This window comes from Manacus candei, unplaced genomic scaffold (assembly GCF_025592945.1).
Source record: "Manacus candei isolate 608988 ecotype Guabito, Panama unplaced genomic scaffold, ASM2559294v1 h1tg000067l, whole genome shotgun sequence".
In the NCBI taxonomy this organism is placed as follows: domain Eukaryota; kingdom Metazoa; phylum Chordata; class Aves; order Passeriformes; family Pipridae; genus Manacus; species Manacus candei.
Genome location: NW_026138115.1, coordinates 2,297,880 through 2,309,434, shown reverse-complemented (window position 1 = coordinate 2,309,434; position 11,555 = coordinate 2,297,880). Strand labels below are relative to the sequence as shown.

The 11,555-nt window shown below is 39.2% G+C and overlaps 1 protein-coding gene across 1 annotated transcript; it reads right to left on the bottom strand.

Annotated features, from left to right (window-relative positions):
• Positions 1-1,671: 1,671 nt before the first annotated feature.
• Positions 1,672-9,310, bottom strand: LOC127479555 (serine protease inhibitor 2.1-like). The gene is made up of 5 exons (XM_051806693.1): positions 9,157-9,310; positions 5,769-6,431; positions 4,614-4,884; positions 3,816-3,963; positions 1,672-3,005 (listed from the first exon to the last, which is right to left on the bottom strand). The coding sequence occupies exons 2-5, from the start codon at positions 6,412-6,414 to the stop codon at positions 2,811-2,813; spliced, it is 1,260 nt and encodes a 419-aa protein (XP_051662653.1). The 5' UTR covers positions 6,415-6,431; positions 9,157-9,310; the 3' UTR covers positions 1,672-2,810.
• Between the last annotated feature and the right edge of the window lie 2,245 nt (positions 9,311-11,555).

The following is an 11,555-nucleotide window of genomic DNA, read 5'->3' as shown; positions in this document are numbered from 1 at the left end:
TGTGGAAATGAGCAAGTACATTCAGAAACATCACCTTCCTAGAGACAGAGACTCAACTCCACTTGCAAAAAATGTATCCAGGATCAATATGCAATGGCATGAGTTAAAGCAGTGCAGTGAGAGAGCCGCTGTCGAAGTCAGCCTCTCTTTGAGGCAGCAGCTGTGTGATAAATGGTTTGTTATAGAGTTTAGCCCCAGTACTCCACTGCAGTAAGAGTGGTGATCTACAGACCCACAACAGAAAGGAAGTGTTCATGTATTTCTTGAAAACAGGTTTTACCCAAATAGACACATAAAAAGAGAATGTAAAGAATCTCAATTTCCATATGAGAAAAGTTTTACTCCTCTAACAGACTTTAAAACATATTTTATAGACATAAAACATATTTTACAGACATCCTGATATGTTAATAAGAATGACTGAGGGCTTCTGTTAATTTTAAAAGCTTTAAAGAATGATAACAAGAGACTGGACTAATTCCTTAAGTGATGGATTTAAATTGCAATGCTTAGTTTATTTATCGGCCATAACAATAATTCAGGAATGACATTTGTCACAGGACAATTCTTTGACAGTTTATGCTATGCCTAACGTCACTGTCTCAAAGTTTTTTGCTGATCTTGTGGACTGCAAAGAGACACATTGAGAGCTACAACAGAATAATCTATTGTTTCAGGGATTTTTCTCTTTTTTTTTTTTTGTCAATGATTTCTTAAGAAATCCTAGGCAAAGAGTTGGAACAAATGAGAAAGAATAGGTTGATTGAGGATAAACAGCCTAGGCAGCAAAGAGCAATGTAAAGAAGAAAAGACTCTGTAGGGACCAGCTCAGGTGAATACTGGTCATCATCATGTGCTGGAGAAGACGTAGTAGCATTACAAGACTTGTTACCTATTGGGATAAAGGTTTTGGTGAGTAGCAAAACTCCTTAGCAGAGAGAATTCGCTTTGAAAAATAACAACATACTTTAAAAAAGTTATCTTTCAAGGAAAATTTGGAAAACATATTAATAACTTCAATTGTGTTTTGACCCTGGCTGGATGCCAAGTGCCCACCAAAGCCACTCTATCACTTCCTTCCTCAAGTGGACAGGGGAGAGAAAATATAATGAAAGTTTAATGAGTTGAAATAAGGAAAGGGAGAGATTACTGTCAAAGGCAAAACAGACTTGTGTTGGATTCCAAATTTTTGGATATGAGAAAAAGAAAACTACTAGGTTTAAACAAAAGCCTTGGGCTGACAGAGACTGGGAAAAAACCTCCATTTAGAGTCCAGACAAGGATCTATTGATGTCACACGTTTGGAATGTCCTGCCCAAGCCTGGAGAAACCATGCCCTGATCTCATCATATCTGTACAGAAAAACTTTTGTGTTTTATCTCTCCCTTTGTGTTATCTGCTCCCCCCATGTAATCCCCCTAAGATAAGATGGGTTTTCCCCTATGATGTAAGTGCTAAGACCCAAAAGTTGGTAATTTAGGATTTCCCCTTTACCTCATCCCTATAAAGTCCCTAATTGTAATAGTTCTGGCCCCTGATGAATATGTAAACCCCCCATTGAATATGTAGACCCTAAAGCCTTTAAATAAGAACTTGTATGTCCAATAAAGCATTCCGGCTTCTTGCCTCCACTGGGATCGTCTGAGCGTTATTGACCTCTGCAGACTTCACTTGGGGAAATTAAATTAATTTATTAGCAATCAAAAACACAGCAGGATAATGAGAAGTAAAACAAATCTTAAAAACACCTTCCCCCTACCCATCCCTCCTGCCCAGGCACTACCTTCTCCCCCACAGCAGTGCAAGGAGACAGGGAACGGGAGTTATGATCAGTTCATCACATGCTGTTTCTACTGCTGCTCCCTCCTCAGGGAGTCCTACCCCTGTTCCAGTATGGGGTCCCTCCCATAGGTAATAGTCCTCCACAAACTTCTCCAGTGTGAGTCCTTTCCATGGACTACAGTTCTTCATGAATTGCTACAGGATGGGTCCCTTCCATGGGGTGCAGTCCTTCAGGAACAGGCTGTTCCATCCTCGGTCCCCCACAGGGTCACAAGTCCTGCCAGGAAACCTGCTCTAGCATGAGTTCCTCTCTCCATGGATTGACAGATCCTGCCAGAAACCTGCTCCAGTGTGGGTTTCACATGTATCACAGTCTCCTTTGGACATCCACCTCCTACACAGACTGCAGATGGATCGCTGCATCCCTCCAGGGGTTTCGTAGGCACAGCTGCCTCACCAGGTTTTTCACCATGGGCTGCAGGGGAATCTCTGCTCTGGCACCTGGATCACCTCCTCCCTCTCATTCTGCACTGACCTGGGTGTCTGCAGGGCTGTTTCTTTCACTTATTCTCAGTCTGCTCTTCTCTGGCTGCAATTACTTCTACAAAATAGCTTTTTTTCCCTTCTTAAATATGTTATTACAGAAGCATTACTATCATCTCTGATGGGCTCGGCATTGGCCAGTGCCAGCTCCGTCCTGGAGCTGGCTGGTATTGGTTCTGTTGGACGTGAGGGAAGCTTCTACCAGCTTCTCAGAGGAGCCACTCCTGTAGCCCCACCCGCTACCAAAACCTTGCCATGCAAACCCTATATAATTACTCAACTGGGGAAAATGTTACATTTAAAAAGCGTTACTTGATGAGATTTTTTTAATAATTTTTTGCTTATTAATTTGACAAGGAATTCCTCATTTACTTCTGAATATCCCTCAATCAGAGAGTAGTTAGTAGCACTAACTAGCCCATGAGTGCGAACACTGTACCCATTACAACTCGTGCCCAACACCAATATGCCAAATAACTCAGCAATTACTTTTTAGTAGGATCAACAATTTTCCCCATGAAAAGTGTAGTGCCAGTTAGCTTGTCAGAGATCAAAATAAGGAAGGGCTTGTTGAATTTGATGGTAATAGAAGGATACAGAAATCTACTAGAGATTACAGCAGTGGCTCCTGCAGCTTCAGATCCAGCCTCATCAACTTCCAGTAGGGCCTTGTGAATTGCCTGTAGAGAAAAGAAGAAAACACTGTGGTTTATATATGGGACAGGAAGAAGGAGGTAAAATAAATTCTCTTCTTATGGAATATTTAGGAGAAGAAAGGAGTGATAAATCCAGTGGATGAAACTTTATTTTATGGTAAATCTCCAGCGGTCTGAAACAGGAGTGTTTTCTATGTCAGGACTGAACAAGGAGAGCCAAAAATAAACAGGGACACACTGTAAGTACATTCTCACTATTGCTGAGTAGAGAGAAATAATAACAGCACATGCACAAACTAGTTTATTTTCTTAGATGGTTAGGACTTCCAATAGGAACACTTTCTCTTATTCCAAGGTTAATGAAACACTGCTATTTAAATGCTAATACAGGGCTAGTATTTGGCATCTTTAACATTAAATCATAGCTTAAACTGACATAGCGAAATTCTGCTTCTGCAAACTGGAAATCTCCTGGAAACTTTGAGAATATTAAAAAATTAGGTATTAATCAACACAAAGATCATAATATACTCCTCATTTAGAGTTTGACACAATATCATATAAAATATTATATTCCAGTGCCAAGAAATCATTTAAAGTTGTTCAACTTTTCCATGTACTTAATATCCAGCCTTTTAATAGCAATATTAAAATAATACAAAAGTGATCCAGAAGATTCTTTCTGTAGAAAAGCAAAATTACTAAGCAAGCCCCTACGTTTCGTTGTGAGTTTTACTTATAACTTCAACAATAAAAGGAGGGGAAGAAAGTCTTTAAAAACCCTAGACACAATTGATCGAAACAATCAACCACCACCCCATCACTAGCACTTACTTGTGAAACCTGGAGATTATGGCTGCCACTAATTCCAGACAGATCAGCATTACCTGAGAACACTTCAGTAATGCCCATTTTCTCAAACAGGTTTTTAACATCGTAAGACCCACTAATAGAAAACTTCGGTAACTGCAGATTTAATCTCCTGTTGATCAAAGAAAACAAAACAACAGTGAGGCATTCCAGGCCTGTTTCAGCCAGCAGGATGGATAGTATGCAATTCAGTGACACTTGAAAGAATTCTTTTGATTGCAGACTTGTTTGATGGTAGCATTTGTATTCCTTGAGCAATCTTGGCATCCAGAGAGATGCTCCATCTTCTTGTTTCTACATTCTCCATTTGATTTTTGTGAAAAGAAACAAATTTCTTCATTGCTACTCATTCATCCCAATGCCACATACAGACACCTAGCAGAGTTTTTTGGCTAGAGAGTTACAGAGAATAAGCAGACTGACTGTGGAAAGCCTAAAATAAGGGAAAAGGAGGAAAAATATATCATGACAAAATTCATGGTGAAGAAAATGAATTGTGTTGGCACCATGAAAGAGGAGGTACGGTAGTCAAAAGGCAGCCAAGCAAGTCTTGAGGCAATTGTTACAATGCTGTGACCCCTTCTGTCTGGTCAGAGAGCCTGCAGTTTCTTAGCAGTTATGCTCTTCTCTGACTCACTTGGGGAATTGCTTATTTATGAAATCAGGACATTATACCCCAGCAGGAGATGATCCGAACTTAGCACTTCCTTTTAAAAACAGTGAATTGTTCTCAAATATAGTAATCCATCTACCTAGAGTTACCTGGGCATAAGTTTGTTATTCCATTTACAAAGAGTTTCCTTGGAGAGAGCATCTTCCACTTGCTTCATCTTTCCATCATCAGGCAGAATGAGCAATGCTCGTGCAGTGCCCTGGTAAGGTAGCTCTATCACCTCACAGGAGAGATCCTGGTCGTAGTAACTGTTAGTGATATTGTCATGCTGCATCATGTTGACTCTAACAGATGCATTTGTGTTCACGAAAAAATCATCCTCATATGTACGCAAAGGATCAAAAGACTTTTCCCAGGCAGCTAATGGGGTAAAAGATAAGATATTGCACTCAATTGTGATAATCATAAGAAATGGCTCTTCTGAGTTAGACCAACTTAAATGTAGGACAATGGAGGGCTATTTATGGGAGAATATGATCACTGAATAATTTCAACCTCCTGCATAACACACAATAAAGCAATTTTAGCTGTGCAGTTAGCCCAGCATAGTAAGTGTAAGTAAGTCCTGTCTTGCTGAAAAACAACAAAAGGCTGATGAGGACCAATTGAGAGTCCTTCTACTGTAGCCATATGTAATGCCTTTTATGCCATTTAAATACAATGGCTTAAACATTCAGCCACAGGACCTTCTCATACCTTTTCTATTAGGCTATGCCCCTGCAAAAGCTGACTGTACTCAACCTGGTGAGGAATTCATCAGCAGAATAAAGGGTCTTAACATTTGCTCAAGCCTCCAGAGACACAGGCCCTCAAAATGCTCTACCCCAAATTTTCATGCAATGCATCTAGTGGATCTACCATAGAACTGGGGACCCTATGCGAGAGTATCTGTCCACCAAGTTTGACTGGCACGTACAGTCAGCATAGAGATCTTGGAAACATCTTTAGTCATTGTGCTCTCAGACCAGTGCGACTATGTGCAGTGGATCCCTGTCTATGAGAGGTCCACTAGAGAGGGACTTCTCTGTCTACAGCTTTCAGGCAAACTGGGTCATGATTAAGAAATCAGTATTTCTCAACAATCAGATACCCTGCTCTTGGCCAGATCTAATCTCTACTTTGAAGGTTCTGCACAATTTAGTTCTTTCCTAAATAGTCACTCTGGTAACAAATCATCAGGAGTTCCCTAAAATTTTTATTTTGCATCAAAACCATCTATTGAAATATTATGTTAAATATCTTACCTTTAAAATAAATGTAGTTAGTTAGAACCAGTACAGTACTTGGTTCAAGATGACCAACTAATTCAGGAATTTTCCCCTTGGTTTTCTCCTCTATATATTTATTGATTTGCTTCTTAGTTTCTTCTGGTTTATGGAAATCGCTATAAAAAAAATCTGCATCATAAAATTGTTTGATATTTTGTAAAAATGACTCCTGTGGTTCATACCCAGTAGCTATAAAAATGGCATTCCCTATATTTAATGTGATATTAGCATCAGCACAGTTCAGTATGGATAAAACTTTGTGAAAACTGTCATGTATTTCATGTATGCGAGCCTCAGTCAGATCATCAAAGCCCAGTCCTCCAAAAATCTGAGACAGAGTGGTTGACTTAGCACCAACAGCCAGCATGGCAAATGCAGTGGAGATGCTTATGGGAGAAAAGAAAACGTTTTCATCAGCTTCCTTTGATATAGCCTGCTTGTAAAATCTAAATACAAAATCTGCATAGTTTGAGCCTTGCTTGTCACAGTTATGTGTTAATAAATTTTCAGTTCCATCTTGCAGATTAGTATTGTTGACTTCATGGCAAATATCTTCATGGCGGCAATGGGTTACAGCACAAAGAACAGCAAGGAGTAAACACAGGCACAGGATACACTTCATCTTCTTTTGAAATTATTCTGTCACAAAATAAACAGTCATTAAATGAGCAGATGGTAATGATGTGCTTGGTAGTAAGGAATAATAAATAGTTTATTATCATAAATATTATGTAGTGCAACTGTAAATATCTAATATACACATGATATTTAAAGTTCTCATGGCTACAACGTCAAATTTAATTAATAAATTCAACCAAGTTGTAGATTAAAATGTCAGCATAATAAAACCATCATATTTCATTGTAACTGGCCTGAAAAGGCAATACTTTTCTTCATTATAATACATTGGCTATGAAAACATAGAGCTAAAGTTCACAATAATCTCAATTAACAATTACATTATTTTCCTATGATCATTGTCTCCCATAGGGTACATCTAAACAAACAAGTTACCATGAGGGAAGACAGGGTGGGGGTTTCAAAGACATCAAATACTCCACAGCATCTGCCCAAAAGCAATTTGATAAATGTAAGGAAATGTGAGACATCTCGCTACTCACTGGAAGTGGGGTAAATTCCCTCACCTCCACCAAGGCAGCAGCACAGAGGCAGACAGCTATCACAGACTATTTCGTGCTTGTTAAATTCACACCTCTGTTTACCTCATGGCCCTGTTTACTTACTCACATGGCCAGTCATTGGCCACAGCTGGTGGCGGAAGAAAGGCATGAACTTCAACGCAAAATTCAAGGCAAAAGCCTGGACATGACAGCAGTGCATGCAGAAATGGGCACAAAGACATGTGGGAAGCAGCAGGTTTGCATCAGAAAATGAGGTGCATGTTTGGAGTGAAGGAACCTTTCTTTTTTGGTGCCTGCAACAACTGTTTGTAATTTGTTAAATGATGTTTTGCCCCTCACCAATGGGTTAACTTGCATGGGATATGGGAAAGACCTGGGTCCAAGAAGAAGAGGACCATTGATCCCATTTGGAAATCAAAAGACATAGATTAATTTCTTTGGAGATGACAAGTTTCTTTGTTATGCTTGTTCTCCTAATGCTGATGTAATGCTCTTCATGTGAGTCCTTGCTCTCCACAGGAGCTGGGACAAGTCTCTGGTTTACTGAATTCAGTTCCCTGCTGTTCTGGAGGCATCTCATACAAACCCTCTTCAGAGCTGTAACAAGCTATCAATGAAAATAAGCTTTTTGTTCTTGTAGCTTCTGCATGAAAATATTTCTAGAACTTTTCTACTGTTATGGCTTCTCTTCTGGTTTCCAGACAACACAGCCTGTTTGTAGCCTTTTCTTCCAGGAACATATTTTCCCGTGTCCTGCCAAGGTAAAGTTGTCTTGGTCTTACATTCATTCCCAGATGTGAAAGATGATTGTATTTACTATCTAAACAACATTTAGATGGAGTTTCTGAGGGCAGCCCAAGTTCAAGGATTTTGTTTTATTTTTTTATTGATGATCTTGTTTTTATAGCAAACATATACACTAGCTGTGTGTTCTCATATTTGCTTAGCTCTGAGTATGCTGAGTGTGCCTGAGAGAAGATAGGGTCCACTGCAGTGACCTGCAGTAAAAAGTGGTAACACTAAATTTGAATTTCCTTAAACCAAAAGATGGAATATGGCTCCAGATGGGAATATGATTCAGCTATTTGCAGCTCTTTTAAGCAGAACTCTCCCTATTCTTTGCAGCCAAAAAAACCCCCCAAAACCAAAACCCAAACAACCCTTATGTGGAAAAATGAAGTAATAATGTAGTACACAGGGTGTTCCAAAAATACTTGATGTTTAACATCTTGTAGGCTGTTTATCTCTAGGTATTTGAGGTACTGCACACTCAGGTGAGAAGATAAGTTTAATCTGTCCATGTTCACTTCCTGTGTCCATACAGAACTTAGCCTGAATTTCAAAGAATTTCTGAAGCAAAGAGTATGGTTTAGGGTTTTTTTTCTGCAGTAAGCTTATATTAGGCATGTTTCTGTTATAGCTTCTACTATAACAGATCAGTTAAAAAACTCTTCTTAGTATCAGTGCTCTCTGTAGAAATCTGAAAGAAATGCTTCTACCAGAAGCTGGAAAACACTGAATATTGTCATCAAGTTTTCCTCCTGTACTTTTCCCTTTAGAGATGAAATCACATTAATTTCAACATTTTGAGATTAGAAAATTTCACACACAAATACTTTTGTTAACACTTCAAAGCTGAAGAAATTGGAAAGGCTTTACTAAATCTGGCAGTACTTTTTATGCAAATTGGAAATTCAGAAAATAATTCTCTTCCAGACCACATATTAGTTTGTCTATGGGAATAAAAGGGGCAATTAAATTTAAATTGTGGCCTTCCACCCGCCCCCCGTTACACTCACTGCTGTCTAATTAGAAAGCATGGCCTTAGCAATTCAGTGATTGTTTTTTAAATTAAGTCACTGAAAGAATTTATAAATTGGACCTAGTTGTTCAGTCAATAGTGGGACTATACTAATTCTGAGTCACTGTGAAGACTGTTTCAACCTAAAAGGTGATTACATCAATATTCTGTTTTGACAACTACTTAATAAGTCCCCATGACTTCAAAGGTTATTTTAGTTTGATTTCAGGCTAAGCATATTCCCCCAGAACAGCAGGTCCCACTGGTCCCTTACATGTCTGCTTGATTAATCTTCCATTGCAACATCTGCACAGAACCAAATCACAAGCAGACAAATGAAATTAACCTAATATTAAAATTCAACCAACCACAGAAATCATCGTTTGCAAGTCTCTAAGAAAAGTGCGTGTGTAGTACTTACAAAATCAGAAGCCTCGTTGTATTCAGCTGACCATGTTGTTCCCCACACTGTTTCTTATACTAGTACATAATCTTCTGCTTAATTAGTGCTGTTAAACATTAAACAGATCTGATAAAAATTAGAGCCAACCAAAAAAAAGGAGGAAGCAAAGCAAATATTGACGAAACAGGTTTGCGAGGGTCATCTCTATTATTCAGCCAAAGAAGCTGACAATCTTCAGCCATTTGAAGAGTAGCTGTGACATTCTCTCTGTTGCCTTTGGCCATGCGGAGCAGATGAGGGCAAACATTGTGGAATTAGGACCCTACTGGAAACCAGGAGATTGTGCCTGGAACCACTGGAAACAGGGCAAACATTGTGTAATTAGGACCCTACTGGAAACCAGGAGATTGTGCCTGGAACCACTGGAAACAGGGCAAACATTGTGTAATTAGGACCCTACTGGAAACCAGGAGGTTGTGCCTGGAACCACTGGAAACAGGGCAAACATTGTGTAATTAGGACCCTACTGGAAACCAGAAGGTTGTGCCTGAAACCACCGGAAACAGACAGCGACTCTTGGTGCCAGAAGTCAGACTCTCTGTGCTGTGATGAAGTACACATGGAGCCATGTGTCACATCAGCTTGGTGCTCTTCCAAAGTCTATCCAGAGCAAAATCTTCTGCCTGATCCTCAGCCTGTATATGGATGACAAACTAATTGCCTGTACTTTCTCTCTCTGTCTGTAACTGCATACCACTGAGAGGATATGTGACAGACATGTTTCCCTGATGGATTTCCTACTCTAGCTGATGTGGTCCCTTCATCTATCTCAGTACTGCGTGGATCTCAGTTACTGCCTCAGGCAGGTGGCGGGAATACAAGAAGCAAGCTGTTTACTCCCACACGTGCACATACTGCATGTGAGCACTCACTTCTCGTTCTCTTTGCCCTCTCACACATTTCTAAATTGTTTAAATGAAAACAAGTACTGCTTGTTTCTATTAACTTTTTTGAATAGGAATTAAGTGCTGATGAATCAAGCTGACTGATTTTTTCCAGTTAACAACAAAGACCATGATTGAGTGCTGACATGAAATAGGTTTCCCCATTTGGGACGACTCTTTCCTTTGTACTTGTTTACTCACATGTGTAATTTTGTCATTACAAACATAGATAAACATGGAGACAGAACATAGATAAACCTTGTCTGGACACTCCCCTTCTTTGTTTTTCTCTTTATTTCTTCACTCCGAACCCCCCACTCCCCAACTCCCCTCCCCTTTCCTTTTTACTTGTTCCTTCTAATTCTGCCTGTAAAGGTCACAAACACAGAGATTATGTTACTCATCAAAGCCTAGGTGACTGACAGATCACAGTGGTCAAGGACGAACTGTGTTACAAAATGGTTATAAGCCTCTTGTTTTCTCTTTCATTTGTGATGCCTTGTAATTATTGTTTTGTTCTTAATAATGCTAAGCTAAAATTTAACAAGGCATTTCCCTAGCATTTCATTATAGAAGCAGCAATAAGGTGCTACAGCAGCTTGAAACTAAAATGATGAGGACATGCACGCATGCCAGGTGTACCACGCATTGCCACAAGCCATTACAATCCCACCTGTCTACTGACCACAATTTCAGCTCTAAAACTAAGTCATGAAACCACGTTAACCAGCTTCGTACTGATCATTTATATACTGAACTAGATCTTTCACTCTATTATTTATTTTTAATAGGAATAAGAGTACGGAATACTGAAAAAAACAAACAGATGGGTTTTATTCCTTCTGATAATTAAAATCACGACAAAGTCTACATTGCCCAAGTCCGTGTTACTGCTGTGCCTTTCATGTAGGTCAGTTTCGATACCACACCCCAACTCATATTTTGACATCTTTAGAAGAAATAGACCCATATAATAGTTCATGCATTTGCTAACATCTTGCAAACACCTTCCTGACTATCAGTTTTGTTTTGAACAGACCATTCTGAAACAGGTTTAAAGAGTTCTTAATTAGCCAATGACTGTTATATTCGATGGCAACAGAACCACTCAACTTGTCCAGTGTTCAAAGGAAATCAGAGATTTTTTGTCAATTTAGCAACAATAATAGCTGTTCTAGGATTACAGCTCACAGACACACAGGTTACTTCAAATATAAAAAATCTTTATCCCTATTATAAGTTACACAAAGATTTGCAAGTGTAAGGTATACAGATCACAAGTATATTAACCTAGCAGCAATATGAAGGAAATGGAGTATAGAATTAGGAAGAAAATGGACATTACCTTCCCTTTCATTCCCTCACTGATAGTTCTGAGTTATGCAGAAGTCTTTGGGAAGGATCAGGCAGTCAGAGTGCAGGGAGAATGTTGAGATTGAAGATGTATGCATGTCTGGTGAACTATGGTTTTTC